Source organism: Macrotis lagotis, chromosome X (genome assembly GCF_037893015.1).
Source record: "Macrotis lagotis isolate mMagLag1 chromosome X, bilby.v1.9.chrom.fasta, whole genome shotgun sequence".
NCBI classification, from domain to species: domain Eukaryota; kingdom Metazoa; phylum Chordata; class Mammalia; order Peramelemorphia; family Peramelidae; genus Macrotis; species Macrotis lagotis.
This window is the reverse complement of record NC_133666.1, coordinates 649221744-649237343: the sequence shown is the minus strand read 5'-3', so window position 1 is coordinate 649237343 and position 15600 is coordinate 649221744. Positions and strand designations below refer to the sequence as shown.

At 46.6% G+C, this 15600-nt stretch overlaps 2 protein-coding genes across 2 annotated transcripts in view; one reads left to right on the top strand and one right to left on the bottom strand.

Moving 5' to 3' along the window:
• Window positions 1–3547, bottom strand: part of COPE (COPI coat complex subunit epsilon) — a 26499-nt gene extending 22952 nt beyond the window's left edge. The window contains exon 1 of the mRNA XM_074204725.1: window positions 3380–3547. Within this exon, the coding sequence (XP_074060826.1) occupies window positions 3380–3511 (132 nt within the window). The 5' untranslated portion in view covers window positions 3512–3547. The remainder of the gene's footprint in view (window positions 1–3379) is intronic.
• DDX49 (DEAD-box helicase 49) lies at window positions 3348–15600 on the top strand. The gene is made up of 13 exons (XM_074204721.1): window positions 3348–3817; window positions 4558–4681; window positions 11135–11220; window positions 11357–11478; window positions 12006–12193; window positions 12657–12797; window positions 13148–13223; window positions 13420–13496; window positions 14051–14148; window positions 14416–14490; window positions 14652–14740; window positions 15101–15172; window positions 15271–15600. The coding sequence occupies exons 1-13, from the start codon at window positions 3703–3705 to the stop codon at window positions 15445–15447; spliced, it is 1440 nt and encodes a 479-aa protein (XP_074060822.1). The 5' UTR covers window positions 3348–3702; the 3' UTR covers window positions 15448–15600.

The window sequence follows — 15600 nt, the reverse complement described above, 5'->3', positions numbered from 1 at the left end:
ATGGGGTTGGGGTGGCTTGCCCAGGGTCACACAGCTGGGTGATTGTTGGGTGTCTGGGGCTGGATTTGAGCGCAGGTGCTCCAGACTCCAGGGCCAGTGCTCTGTCCACTGCGCCACCTAGCTGCCCCTATTATTATTTTTTTTTAAATTTTAATTTTTTTCTCTTTCCTTTAAGTTATTGCTCATGAGGGTCTATAATTTTTGGGAGAGGGAGGGTATGATTTTATTCTTAAACAAAAATATTTTAGTAATGTATAAAAAATTATTTGTACAAAAATAAAATAATCAACAAGGCAACAACAACAACAAAAAGAAAGTAGATTTTAAAGACTCCTAAAGATGGGTAGGATCCCAGGGAATTTGTCTCAGGAGGGAAGGGAGATGCTGACAAATGAATTTCTGAAGACATGAAGGGAAACAATTCCATTGAGGAGGAAAAATGACATTTGTCTGAAGAAATCACTGTGGATAAACAGGGAATTCATCAATCAACTTACAATATAAAAGCATGAATAAAAAAAATGGCAGCAAAGCCAAGAAATGAAGATGAGTATGAGAGTGTAGATGAATTCTATAAAAAAAGAGCATCAGGAATGACTAAGTTCGGAATGAGCTGAAAATGACAAAGAAATGAAAGAAAGGGTCACCTGGGGAAAAGTGTTCAATTGCTTTTTTTCTCTGCTAAGGTCTTTACCTAGGAAATGATTGAACAAAAAACGACTAAAAAGCAGATCAGTAAGGAACTAATAAGAGTGCCTGGCTGCCCTGGAAGAACTCAAGTCACCCTGCCCAGAAGAGCCATATCCTCAGGTCTTCAAAGAGCAGGTGGATGACTGCTGAGCCAACTGTCTACCATGGTTCATCATGGAGAGGAAATGGGAAAAAGAAAAATGCTTGTTGTCCCAATTTTTGCAAAAGAACAGAACAGAGCCTACAAACTGGAAACATAAGCTTAATTTCAATTTCTGAGAAAACTCTAGAAATGATCATTTCAGAGCTGGTTGGCAAACATTTATTTGGAAAGGGAGGTGGGGACTTCAAAGAGCCTGCATAGCTCTATCAAACCTTGTTTTTCTTTTTGACAGTTTCTGGGTTAATGAAGGAGAGGCTGGTGATAAAGTTTATATAGGTTTTAACAAAGTTTTTGATAAAAGTTTTCCTACCACTTTTGTAGAAAAGCTATATGTTAGAAAATAACACAATTAAATGCCTACAGAACTGATTTGTCTCACTGAGAGGCTGTCAATGACTGTGTCAACATGGCAGAGGAGTCCTGTGAGAACCTGTGCCTGGCCAAGAGCTGTTTGATATTTTTATCAATGGTGTGGATAAAAGAATAAGTGACAGACTCATCCAGACTACAAATGACACCCAGTTTGGAGGGAAGGTGGCACTCTAGATGACTAAAGGAATTCAAAAGGCTAGACTAGAGCAGGCTCGAGCATGAGGGTGAATTTAATGACAAGATGCACAGAAACAAATGGAAAGCCTCCAATGTGGGTGCAAAAATTCAGCTTCATGAGTATAAGATGGGGAGGCTTGGAGAGGTAGCAGTTGGTCTGAAAAAGATCTGGGGGTGTAAGTGATAGCAAGCTCCTAAAAAATCAGAGTGAACTGTGGCAACCCAAAGAAGCTAGTGCAAACTGGGCTGCTTTAAGAAGGGCACAGCTTTCAGGAACAGGGAGGAGGTATTTTCATCTTTAAATGATGTCATTAGATTTCTGGAGTACTGTATCCAGTTGGAGAGATGAAGATGTAGGGCCTTGAGTCCATGTCAGAGACTGAAGATATCATAGGAATCCTACAAATGATTTTAACCAAGTTTCCACAGAGAGAAGGGACTTATTTAGGAAGACTAAATATTTAGCCTGCAGAAGAGAATATTCAGATCTTCAAATATATAAAAGTCTGTCATGTGAAGGCAGGACTAGTTGGCTCCAGAAGACAGAACCAGGAGCAGTATGGGGGAGTTTTGAAGAGGCAAATTTGGGATTGAGGAGAGAAAAACTTCTCAGCAATGAAAACCATCTGAAAGTAAACTGGAGCGTTTCTCTTTGGCTTGGAGGTTAGATGATCAACTCTCAGATATGTGATTGGGGAGATTCCTTTCATCTACAGATTGGATTATATGGCCAGCAAGGGCCCTTCCAAGTCTGGTAAGAGTGATCTTCCTTTGCTGTTTAATACAACTCTCCTCACATGATCCCATATAGACTTTTCTGCTTCTCCATCTCCCTTAAGTAAACTTGAATGAATGGAAAGACTTGGGTTGTTTTGTACTCCTTACAGAGGACTTTGCCCATCACAGGAGTCTGATAAATGCTTGTTGTATCAGAGTGGATCCCCAGCCATTGTGGTGGGCCAGTATGTATAGTCTTAGGTACACAAATGCCATATATCTTTAGCCTTGGTTTTTATCAACTTTCAGGGTAATAGAAAGAATAGCAGGAAGACTTGGACCTGAGCAGGGACAACTTTGTCAGCTGTATGAACATGAATGAGACCTCGAGTTCTTCAATCAACCCCAAGGTACTGTGCTAGGCACAAAAAGTCAAAAATGAAACAGGCTTTGATCTCTCAGAACTTATTCTCAAAAATGAGAATAATGCTTCTGCTACCTACCTCACAAGGCTTTTGTGAAACTCCCCCTATCCTCTCTAACTGGAGACCGTCCTGCCCATGCAAATCATCACCTTTGTTGGATTCTGAGCTCCTTTGAAACAATTTCTGCCTGCCACCTTTGGGAAGAATTTGGAAAAATGCTAAAACAACAAATCTGTACAAAATCCTAAACTGAACACAGGGCTTGGGGACCTGATACACGAAAAAGTTGACCTTATTGGGGCCTGGATCTTGGGAGAACACCAAAGTCAGGTTTCCCCAAACATCAATCCAAGGCAATTTTTAAACTTTATTTTTCATTTTATTTATTTATTTTTAGGTTTTCGCAAGGCAAATGGGGTTAAGTGACTTGCCCAAGGTCACACAGCTAGGTCATTATTAAGTGTCTGAGGCCGACTTTGAACCCAGGCCCTCACCGAGCCGCCCCTTGTGTTAAGATTTAAAAGTTTACGCGCCCGGAACCCCCAGACTGGATTTGGAGTCTGGGGTCCTGCTTTGGAGCTCCGCCGCCTCAGGCTCCGCAGCTGCAACTGCGGGGGTTGGCCTGGGCACGTGCCTGCGACCTTACGTCTGTCCGTCCGTCCGTCCTCGTGAGTCTGCCCCCCCCCCCAGGTCTCTGTTTGTCCGTCGGTAAAACGGGCGCGAGATTTTGGAGCAGAGTCCCCTCGCCAGGCCCCGGCTGGGGCAGGAAGCCCGGTCCGCCCCGGCCCTGCCCCGGGCCCGGCCCGCCCTCCATCCCGGCCCGCTCCGGCCGCACCTTGACGCGCTGCGCCTCGTTGATGCACTGCTGGTAGCTGCCGATGTAGAAGGCGTTCTTCACGTCGAACAGCTCGTCCACCTCCCCGGGGCCGCCGGGGGCCGGGCCCGGAGCGGGAGCCGGAGGTGCCATCTTGTCGCCGACACGTCGACAGGGTCGAGGAGGAAGTGACGGAAGCCGGCGCCCGCGCGGCCCTCTGGGAATCGTAGTTCTCTTCCCGAAGGCGGCTGGAAGTGCGATTGGAGGAGGCGGAGGTGACGTAGGAGGAGCGCCCCGGAAGTGCGAGAGACCCGGCGCGCCAGGCTCCGGTGTCTTCCGTCGCCATGGCCGGCTTCGCGGAGCTGGGGCTGTCGTCGTGGCTGGTGGCGCAGTGTAAGCAGCTGGGCCTGAAGCAGCCCACGCCGGTGCAGCAGAACTGCGTGCCCGCCATCCTGGAGGGTAAGCGGCGCCGACCCCTTACCCGCGTTCGGATCCTGCCTCCGGCCGGGGCGAGTGCTTCTCTCCCAGCCGGTCGCCTCGCTCCCCGCCTCAGGTTCCCCACCTGTAACATGCCGCTCGAGGCTCCTGGAAGAATCCAGCGCGAGGCCGGTGCTTTGCAAGGTCTTCACTAGGGGCGACGGGAGTATTCCCCGCTGGCGCCCCCTCCCCATTTTGCCTCCCTTTGGTCCCGCCGTCTCTGCCCCCCCCCAGCCCCCCGCGCGTGGTCCGTCCCGCGCCCTGTAACGACGCTTCCCCAGATCTCAGTTCCTCGGGCCCCTCCTCCCGTTCCCCTCCCTCCCCTTCCTCAGTGCTTGCCATCTCCCAGATTCCCAGCCCTTCATCTTCCTAGTAACCTGTGGATCCTTCCTTGTCCTCTCCAGAACGGTCTCTCTCAGGGAGACCCTCCCCCTTGTCCCTCATGGCCTTTACATTCCTCCAGGCTCCTTCTTATCCGAGGCAGCAACTGGTCCCGCAAAAACAAAACAAAACAAAACAAAAAAGTCCTGGAGTGAGAATCAGGAGGCCTGCCTGGATTCTACCCTGTTGGATGTCTGGCTGTGCTGCGGTGCCCTGAGGAAGGTGGGGCGGACTACTTGCAGTCCCTCACAGGGATGAAATCAGAAATTAAAATAAAAATTAAAATTAAAATCACTTGAGAAGGTGCTTTATGAGCAAAAGTTTATTTGTTGTCATCTTAGGTCGAGACTGCCTGGGATGCGCCAAGACAGGCAGTGGCAAGACGGCTGCCTTTGTTCTGCCCATCCTGCAGAAGCTGTCCGAAGACCCCTATGGCATTTTCTGTCTTGTGCTAACGCCCACCAGGTAAGGCCACGTTCACCTTTCCAGTAATGTAACATTAGCTCTAAATTGAAAGCTATTACTCTTCTTCCACATGCCCACTATGAGTGTCACACATGGTACAGGGAAAAACCTGGAGAAATGGGGTCCGGATGGAGATGTACCACTTTTTTTTAGCTTTTTGATGTCAGGCAGGGTTATGGTTGTTGTTCAGTTGTATGTGTTTTATCTGACTCTCCTTGACTCTATCAAGGATCTGGTGGGTTTGCTATTTCCCTTTCCAGCTCATTTTACAGAGGAGGAAACTGAGGCAAAGAGGGTTAAGTGACTTGGTTAGGGTCACACAGCCAGTACTGTCTGAGGCTGGATTTGAATTAAGCTTTTCTAGACTCCATGCTCCAGGTACCATCTAGCTTCCCTAAAGTAGAGCTATGTAGCTAACATTTCCTTTGTTCTCAGCTTGGAAGGCAGCTATGGTGCAGAGAATAGAGCACTGGCCTTGATGTTAGGAGGACAGGAGTCTGAATCTAGCCTCTGATACTTGCCACCTACTAGCTGTGTGATCTTGGGCAAGTCATTTAACTCTGCCTGACATTGGGGTCCATCTCTAGTCTCCTCATTTATATCTGGCCATTGGATCCAGATGACTCTGGAGGAGAAAGTGAGCCTGGTGTCTCAACACAGCCCCCCCCCCCCCAATCCAATTCATGCACAAGGCATCTCCTCCCTGATGTCATGGTCCTCTTCAAGAATGAAAGACAAACATCAGAGGAGATGCAGCAGGATTGTGCCTGTTCTGATGCCTTCCCTCAGTAGTTGTTTGCATGTTGCCTTCACCATTAAGTGGGGAGCTCCAAAAGGGAAGGGACTGGGATTTTTGTCTTTCCTCGCATCTCTTGTGCTAAGGATTGTAGGCTCTTACAAATGTTTATTGACTTTATTGACTAGCTTACATGGTCTTAATAGGAAAAGATGTGTACATAGAGAATGACAGTGCACAGTAGAAAATGATTGAGCTGTGTGAGTTCTGATGGACTTAGGGTTGTTAACAGCTGGATAGAATGGGGATCAGGAACAGCTTCCTGGAGGATGTGGTATTTGAGTTGAACTTTAAAGGGTGGGTGAAAATTCATCAGACAAAGGAAGAACAGGCATTGCAGGAAAAGGAAGTAACTTGAACCAAAATCAGGAGGCTTGAAACCATAGTGTGTGTTTGGAGGGCAAAGATTGGTACATTCTGGAGCAGAGGATTCATGTGAGGGTAGTAAGTTGAGATAGGACTAGAGACTTAGGGTGGAAAGTGCCAGCTTCATCTGTTGCTTCACTCAGACTGATCTTATGGCTGATCCTATACATGCCAATGTTCTGAACAAGTGGTTCTTCAGTTCTGGAACATACTCTCTTCCTCTCTATCCTTTCTCCCGCCTAGAATCCCTAGATTCTCTCAAAGCACAGCTCAGATATCCCTTCCTAAACAAAACCTTTCCCTTCCCTTCATTATTAGGACTCTCCATCTTGAAGGAACTTAGTGACATATTATATATTAATTAATTAATATTTATTAAATAAATGGGACACTAGGTGGCACAATGGATAGAGTTCCAGACCTGGAGTCAGTAAGACTGATATTTAAATCCAGCCTCAGCCACCTACCAACTGTGTGACCTTGGGCAAGTCACACTTTACCTGTTTTCCTCAGTTTCTTCATCTGTAAAATGAGATGAAGAAGGAAATGGCAAACCACTCCAATATCTTTGCCAAGAAAACCCCAAATGGTGTCACAGAGAGTCAGATAATCAAAAACGATTAAACAAAAACCATATTTATTAAATGCAAAGCATTGTTCTAGCGATGAAAAATAGAGTGGATAAAATAAACTCTACTTCAGAAAGAGCTGAGGAGATACAGAATACAAGAGATTCAAAGTTGTCCCTTACAAAGTAGTGTGGCCAGGAGGGAACTGCCAGGTGTGGAAATTAGGAAAGACTTCTTGTAAAAGGAGGTCCTTGAAGTGTCTTGAAAGGATTTCTGTGAGCTGGAGGTGAAGTGGGATTGCATTTCAGGTGGTGTGAACAACACAGCGAGGAGAGTTTGGGAGAGAAGGGCTCCTGGTGAGGCTGGAAGGATTGTGAGGGACTTTGAGAGAGAGAGAAAGAGAAGCCTTCATTTTATTCTCTAAGCAATATGAGCTACTGAAGCTGTTTGGGAAGGGAAGGAACAGGGTCAGAGCTGCATTTAATGAAATCCATATTGGTACCAATGTGAAGCATGGATAAAAATGCGGCAGAATGACTGAGCAGGAGCAGAAGCAGGTGGCCCAAGCAAAAGGGGGTGACTGAGTGAACAGAGGGAAGAGGAGTGTGGTGGAGGTTGAGATTGACTGGAGACAGGAACAAGGGGATTTCCCCTGAAGAGGGGAGATGGTGGCACAACTCGAACATGGCACATTCAAGATGTCACTGGGGCATCCAGGGCTGAAGAAGGCAGTTGGAGATATAAAAAGATGACAGCTGAACCCCCTCAACACCCCCTAAGAGAGACAGAAGGAAGGAAATGAGTTTTTGACAAGTGCTAAGGGCTTCACAGATACCTTCCTGGAGGGGGCTGCAGTTATTATCCCCAATTTACAGTTGAGAAAACTGAAGTAAGCAAAGGCTAAATGACTTGTCCAGAGACACACTTCTGTTACACATCTGAGGCTGATTTGGACTCCGTCTTAGTGATTCCAGGCCCAGTATTACCTAGCTGCTGAGAGGAGAGAATGAAACTAAGTCAGATTCAAATCCCACCTCTTGTGCTCATTACATTCATGACCCCTGAGCAAGTCACTTTAACCTCTGTGAGTCTTAGTTTTCTCATGTGTAAATTGAGGGGTTGGACTGGATAGCCTTAGGAGGCCCCTTACATACAGAAAGTTAGTGGGGATGATATGGATAAGACCCCACAGAGGAGTAATCAGACAGGTATAAGGAAAGCCTGGAGAGATTATATGGGGAAGAGGGAGGTCATATTTCAACCTAGGTTGAAATGGATGCAAAGATGGTTTAAAAAGACCATCAGATTTGGCAATGAAGAGACCATTCTCATTTGTGTGGTGCTATTTAATTTATATTTACTTGTGCACTGATATAAACATTTAGTAAAACCTTTTTATATGTTCTAGGAATAGAGATTAGAAAGAAAAGTGAAACATCTCCTGTCCTCAGGGAGCTCACAGTCTATGAGAGTGAGGAATGGGTGAACCACACACACATAGCGATAGATACGAAATAAAAACAAAGTTCATTTTTTGGTTGTTATTGAAGGAGAAGAATGGATCAGGAAAGGCCTCCCATAAGACTTGGCAGAGATAGAAAGTTTTTGATCTTGTATGGTGGGAATGAAGGGGAATAATCTCTCTTCAGACTGTAAAGGTGGTTGGAGGCCAGGTTTAAACATTTTGCTAAAAGAATGAGTTTATTTTAATGCTCGTGGTCCCAATAAACCATAGGGATGCATGAATCATGAGGACAGTATGGTCAGGCTTGTGTGTAGGGAGGGAAGAGGTGAGGGAAGCTTGAACTGGTTTGTTTACAATATTAACCTTCGAGTCTAAAGCACCTTCCTGCTGTTTTTCTTTTTTGGGGTTCCCTGGACCCTATCTTAATACTCAGAGCTGAGCTGGACCACAATAAAAAGGTTCTGACTTGAACCCTTGGGGAGTCTGTCTAGTTAGCTCTGCAAAGTTTCCAGCCTCTGGCCTGAATCATGGCTGCCTCTGTCTTCAGTGACTGAACAGCACTTCGTTATTTGAGTCCCCTGAATGGGACATGTTGTAAGAGACTATTCAAGTCCAGGCTATGCCTAAACAATATCCCTGATATTGGGGGTCAGCTTTACCAGAAATTCAGATCTTTCCAAGGCTCTCCAGTGTATTTCTGAACAACTCTCAGAGGAAATTTTTCCTTGAATCCAAATCTGGTTCTGTCCCCATGACATCAAACCAAACAAGGCCAAAGATCTTCTACATGACAGCTTTGGATTACTCGAAGGCTGTCCCCTCCTAAATCCCTGGTTCCTTGACTGCCATGGCATAATTTAGCAAGGAACCCTTACCAATCACACTCTTAGATGCGCTTCAGCTTATTACTGTTTACTTAAAACGTGGTGTCCAGAGCACATAGGTCCAGATGGGACCAGGGTTCCCTAGCTCTTAGCAGTACCTCCCAACAGTGCCTGACATTGGGTAGCCTTATCTTTTTTTTCATTATTATGTACATTTTTTTACATAAAAATGGTCCATCGTTATTGCTAACTTATTGTTTGATGTCCATGAACACCCTCGGGTCTTTTTTCAGAAAAGTATTTTGTAGTCTAGTCATGCTTCTTCTGTTCTTTATGGGTCTAGTTGCTTTTTTTTTAAACCCAGATTTTACTTTGACTTCACTCTGTCTCATCATTCCAGCCAATTAGAGCACTAGAAAAGAAACACAGTGGGGTACAAGGTGCTTCTTCTAGAACTTTTCTGAAGGTAATATAGGACCAAAAATAAAAATGAATAGCAAATATAGATTCACTGAGCCCCAAGAAAAATTTAAGTTGTCAATCTGAAGACAGAGAAGATTGTCTTACAAGATTAAAATGTGGAAAGCACTATATGTTAGTGATAATTAGTAGTATTCTTAGAAAAATAAAATAGGGGGCGGCTAGGTGTCGTAGTGGATAAAGCACCAGCCTTGGAGTCAGGAGTACCTGGGTTCAAATCCTGTCTCAGACACTTAATAATTACCTGGCTGTGTGGCCTTGGACAAGCCACTTAACCCCGTTTGCCTTGCAAAAACCTTAAAAAAAAAGAAGAAAGAAAAATAAAATAGGCAAGTTCTTTGCCCTTAGAGTAAATTATAAAAACAAAGTTACATGTATATGCATACATATATAAGCATAATTTTATATATTATATATATATTCAACAATGGAAGCCCTGAAGAAGTTGGCTGAAATCAATAAAATAAAAGACATTTGGGGGTTCTGTATCACAGTATTAATTTTAGGTATACCTACAAAATAGTTTTCTCCCATAGAATAACAAAGAGATCCAGCTTTACCACTAATTATTTATACCTTCTCAACCAAGTCACTGTCCCTCTGGCAGTTTCTGCTTCAAAAATGAGGGAGTTGGAGTTGTTAATTTTTTTTAAAGCTTGCCCAAGGCCACACAGCTAGGTAATTATTAAGTGTCTGAGACCGGGTTTGAACTCAGGTACTCCTGACTCCAGGGAGGATGCTCTATCCACTTCATCACCTAGCTGCCCTTGGAGTCGCTAATCTTTAAAATTATTTGGCTTTACTGTCCTTGCAGAGCCAGGCTTTTTCTACTTGCAATCTCTGGCACCACATCTTATAGTTTGAGGTTTTTAAGCAACTGTAGCCTGTACACCAAGGATCTGTGCTGGAATCTGTTGCTTAACCTGTTCTCAGTTACTAAGACCAGGGGAGTGTCCTTTTCAGATTTGAAAAGAACGTAGGGTATTGAAAGGGACAGGATAGGGGGGTGGCTTCAGAGAGGGCTTGAGACAGGCTCCAACACTGGGCTGAAGCTAGTCAGGTGAAATTTGATGGGGATAATAATGTGAAGTCCTACACTTACATTTAAAAAATCAGCCTTTAGACAGCTAGGTGGTACAGTGGACAGAGCACTGGCCCTGGAGTCAGGAGGACCTGAGTTCAAATACCTAGCTGTGTGATCTTGGGCAAGTCACTTAATTCCATGCTGCCTTGCAGAAACTAAAAAAAAAAAAATCAGCCTCATAGAGATGAAATGGGGAACAGCAGAAGTACAGATTTGAGCGGACTCTAAACTGACCTGTGGGAGGTGCTGCATCTTAGGAAAGGATGTTCATCAGCTGAGGCTCCAGTCTGGAGAAGATTCTCTAGCTCTTGCTGTGCTTGAACTAGATGAAAAAGCTAACTGTCCTCAAGTAGCTGACTGTCCCTCAAACCAAGGACTACCCTTAGTTTACTTGGCCCCTGAGAACACAGCTCAGTTACAAAGAGGTAAACTGAGGTCCAGCTGGGTGGGTTCCTTCGACCAGGAGTCTCTCCTGGTCAAATGGGACTTTTGAGAGGGTTCAAAAGACTGTCTGGGCTTGACAGCCAATAAACAAAGGCTGTGGTTGATAGAGTAGACCTGGAATTAGGAAGAGCTCTCATGCAGCTTATGTACTTTCTTGGTTATATGATCATGATGGACAAGTCATTTAATTTTTTTTCAGTCATTCAATCAATAAACACTATTAAATGCCTGCCTGCTCTCTGCCCCAAACTGAGCTAAGTGCTCTGGATAAAATACAAAAGACAGTCTTTGCTCTCTGTTTCCTCAATTGTAAATGCTTGTTATACCTGCCTCAAAGAGTATTTCCATAATTAAATGAGATAATAGAGTTGTAATTTCCAAAGCATTCTTTAGGTGTAATGTGGTGCTGGGGTTCTGTCTTGCAGGGAACTGGCCTATCAAATTGCTGAGCAATTCCGTGTCCTTGGGAAGCCGTTGGGCCTGAAGGACTGTATCATCGTTGGGGGAATGGGTACGTGAGCCCTGAGCCTAGCTGTTCCCTGAATGATTCTCTTTTGTGATAATAGAGAGGGCTGCCTTGGGGAAGGGTCTCTGTGGGTCCTGATGGTTACTTTTCTGTTTTCCCTGCTTCCTTCGGATGCCAACAGACATGGTGGCCCAGGCTCAGGCCCTGTCCCGTAAGCCTCATGTAGTTATTGCAACACCAGGCCGCCTGGCTGATCACTTCCGAAGCTCCAGCACCTTCAGCATCAAGAAGATCCGCTTTTTGGTGAGTCCTGACCTATCTCCCTCAATCCTCCTCATTCTTCCTAGTCTGGAGTCTCTGAGAGTCTCCAGGCATGAGATATAGGCTTCCCATTCAGGCCTTTGAGAAACTGTCCTCCATTAATTGCAGGATGGTGAACTCGACCTCAGTACACTTTCTCTTCAGTAGGTGCTGGTTCTGCACTTGCTCTGGGCGGGCCCCTGAGATTCATTTCTCATCTCCTTCCAGCACTGTCAGTCTTTCTGCTATGCCCTTGTGGCAGGGCCTCCCTCCTCCCCCAGACCCAGGAGCTGGCTTAGGTGTCCTCGGGTCTCAAGAGGATTGAGAGGCTAGGGATCCAGCCTTCAAGTTTGGCTCTTCTCCTTACATGCTGGGTCACTGGCCCTTTCTGCCCCTGTACTTCCTACTCTTGTCGGTGGAGCTAATGCTCTTCCCACGTGGCATAGGCTTGTTCCAAGGAAAGCCCTGTGGATCACCCTGAGGCCCTGTGGAAACCCGAGCTGCCATAATTGTGACCCATACATTGCCAGGTGATGGACGAGGCTGACCGGCTGCTGGAACAAGGCTGCACTGACTTCACCAAAGACTTGGAAGTGATCTTTGATGCAGCCCCAGCACAGCGACAGACACTTCTCTTCAGTGCCACCCTCACTGACACATTAAAGGTTCTCCAGGGAATCGCTTCTAATAAGCCCTTCTTTTGGGAGGCTCAGGCTGAGTGAGTAGCACCCCAATAAAGAAATGACCCCAGGCTGAGAGGGACCTGTTCCTCACCTCCTAGTTCCTGATGCTCCCTTTCTCTTGCCCTGAAGGGCCACATAGAAGATCTGGCCTAATGTAAACCTGCAGTAAACTGTAAACCTGAAAGAAAAGGAGGAAGTGTGGTAGAATGCAAAGAATCCTGGGCTGAGAGGCTCCATCCCTGGCTGTGTCTCAGTCTTGCTGCTAACATGACAGGAATCCAGGCAGGAAAAGTCCACATCTAGGCTAGGAAAATCTTGGTGAATGAGGGAGCCTGTGTTACTTGGAGCCCAGGCAGAGTGGTGGCCACTCTGAAGATGAAGGGGCCCTCATCCGGCCTGCCCTGGGTGCCTCCCTGGTGCCCTCCCTCTGCTCCACCACCAGCAGAGCTGGGAAGGAGCCAGGCCCCAAGTGTCAGCCTTCCCATTTACCACCCTCAGGGTCCGTACCGTGGAACAGCTGGACCAGCGCTACTTGTTGGTGCCTGAGAAGGTAAAGGATGCCTACCTTGTCCACCTGATCCAGACATTCCACGATGAGCATGAAGACTGGTCCATCATCATCTTCACCAACACGTGCAAGTAAGTCAGGAAGGTATTCTAGGCTGCACTTGACCTTCCCATGGCTTTTTTTCTGTACTTTTCTGATAAAGGGTCACTCCACACTTGAACCCAACCCTCTTTAGCTTTGGCTCTTCCTCCCTGTATCCCTAATTTGCATCCAGGGACATTTCCAGTCATCCTGGTTCATATCTGGCCACTGGACCCAGTTGACTCTGGAGTAGAACATGAGACTGGTGACTTAACACAGGCTTCCCTCACTCAAATTCAGTTCATGCTTGTCATGGTCTTCTTCGAGAACGAAGGACAGACATCATCTCTCTTCCTGGTGTCCCCAGAGTGCCTTCAGAAAGCTGTTTTTTCTTTTGAAGGACCTGCCAGGTATTGAACATGATGCTGCGGAAATTCAACTTCCCTTCTGTTGCACTCCATTCCATGATGAAGCAGGCAAGTTGTTGGTGTTCTGGCCTATTGGTACCTCAGGAGACTGCTTCTCCCCACTAGAATCCATGTGTCTGGGCCCAAGAGATGCTGTTCCCACCCTCATTCTTCCTTCTTTTATACTGCCCTCTTAGTTGGGGGGGGCGGGTAGAGCCAGAGATGAGGAATGTGATTCCAGGAGGCCTGCCTTTCTCCCCAACAGAAAGCTCGTTTTGCTGCTTTGGCCAAATTCAAGTCTAGCGTCTACCGGATTTTGATTGCAACAGACGTAGCCTCCCGGTAAGAAGGAAAAGACCCCAGACTTTTTGGCCTCAGGGCTACCAGGGAGGGCTGCATAGGAAGACCTGGGCCAGTGACAGTACAAAGCTATCCAAAAGAGCTGGGGAGGGCCTGGGCTTGATTTCTTTCTTTCTTTCTTTTTTTTTTTTTTGGTAAGGCAATGGGGTTAAGTGACTTGCCCAAGGTCACACAAGCTAGATACTTAGCAAGTGTCTGAGGGCAAATTTGAACTGAGGTCCTCCTGACTCCAGGGCTCTATCCACTGCACTATCTACCTGTCCTGAGGCCTTGATTTAGAGTACTGACCTGATCACTAATTCCTGTGATTTTGACCAAGTGAGCTCCCCTTTTGGACCTCAGTTTATTCATCCATCATGTAGGGATGATGATCCCTCTCTTACAAAACTGTTGAGTTATTGGAACTTCATCCATTACTAAATGAATTATTGGATAGAAAGCTGCTTTGAAAAGGGAGTAAAATGTTGGAAAACATATTTATTCTGGTGAGAACCAAGTTCTTACCATGCTATGGCTTTCCCTGTTCTTATTTTCAGAGGCTTGGATATTCCCACTGTGCAGGTTGTCATTAACCATAATACTCCAGGCCTCCCTAAGATCTATATCCACCGAGTGGGACGGACTGCCCGGGCAGGTGAGCAAAAGCAGGGTCTGAGGACAGAAACCCCAAAACCTGGGCCTTTGAGGCAGGGTGGGGTGCATGGGCTGGACCTCATTGAACCCCCTCAACCCTCATAGGCCAGTCCTCTACTACACAGAATGGCCTTGGGCCACAGTGAATAGTGACCCCCAACAAACCTTGGGAGCCCTATAAGGAAGCCCCTTGGATTCCTGGGCTGGGAAGGATAGGGAGCAGAAGTGCCCACCTGGCCCTTTCGGTGACTCCTCAACCTCCTTTCAGGGCGTCATGGCATCGCCATCACACTTGTGACACAGTACGACATACATTTGCTCCACGCTATCGAGGAAGAGATCAGTGAGTAATGCTCTAGGTCTGTTTGGGTCTAACAGCTCTGAGGGCACCTCTGACAGCTCCAGCTTCCCTCCCATGGTGTCCTAGATCTCCAGGGAAGAACCTGCTTCTCAGCGAGTGCTTTTATTCCCTCTGACTCTTTCCTTGCTCTCTGGCCCCTGCAGAGAAGAAGTTGGACGACTTCAATGTGGAGGAAGCCAAGGTCCTCAAAATCCTCACCCAGGTCAACGTGGTTCGAAGAGAATGTGAGATTGTGAGTGTGTGCGGCAGTCTGATGGGTGGGTGGGTATGCCAGGGCCAAGAGGGCTGCATAGAGAGAGAGGGGTGAAGTACCAGGCCACCCTGGTACTTAGAAGGTCACCTGGGCCCATCTTCTGTCCTTCTCTCTACTACCTGTATGATCCTGGGATAGTGCACCAGTAGCCTCCATTTCTCCATTTATAAAATGAGATTAGATGGAGACTAGATGTCATCCAGGCCTTGGTTTTGGCGCTTCTAACTTAGTCTCACTATACTCCAAGGATATACAGAGGAGCTTCCTGAAGATTCCAGGGTGTCTCCTTGGCCCCTGTCCCTGTTCTTCTAATGTTTTCTTCAACTCTTTATTCCCTAGAAACTGGAGGCCACAGACTTTGATGAGAAGAAGGAGATCAATAAGAGGAAGCAGTTGATCCTGGAAGGGAAGGTAGGTGCTTATGGGACTCAGGGACTGGGGGCACTTGACAGCATCAATGAACTGGGGACCAGAAGCGGGGCAGGCTGGCATGTGATATGACTCTGCAGGACCCAGACCTGGAGGCCAAGAGGAAGGCAGAGCTGGCCAAGATACGCCAGAAGAATAGGCAGTTCAAGGAGCGTGTGCTGCAGACGCTGCAGAGACGGGTGACCTTGAGAATGAAGAGGAAACAGCAGAAGAGGAAGAAGCAACAGAAGCCACTCACAGCTGAGGGGAAGGAGTGAGGCCCCTGCTTCTGCCCAGAGCAAACATCTAGGGCCAGGACCTAGCATTGGGAAAAGGCTGGGAGCAATTGGGGGCTGCAGCTCCAGCCACAGGTGTTCCCTTTGACCAACTTAGAATAAAAATATTAAGTTTGGTAGTTTGTGAATTCCAAA

What these genes read in the sequence shown, in the direction of transcription:
- DDX49 (XM_074204721.1), top strand. Translation starts at nt 3,703, where the DNA reads ATGGCCGGCTTCGCGGAGCTGGGGCTGTCGTCGTGGCTGGTGGCGCAG. An exon ending in TATCATCGTTGGGGGAATGG is followed by an intron (nt 11,221 to 11,356) that starts GTACGTGAGCCC and finishes GGATGCCAACAG; the next exon opens with ACATGGTGGCCCAGGCTCAG. An exon ending in TCAAGAAGATCCGCTTTTTG is followed by an intron (nt 11,479 to 12,005) that starts GTGAGTCCTGAC and finishes ATACATTGCCAG; the next exon opens with GTGATGGACGAGGCTGACCG.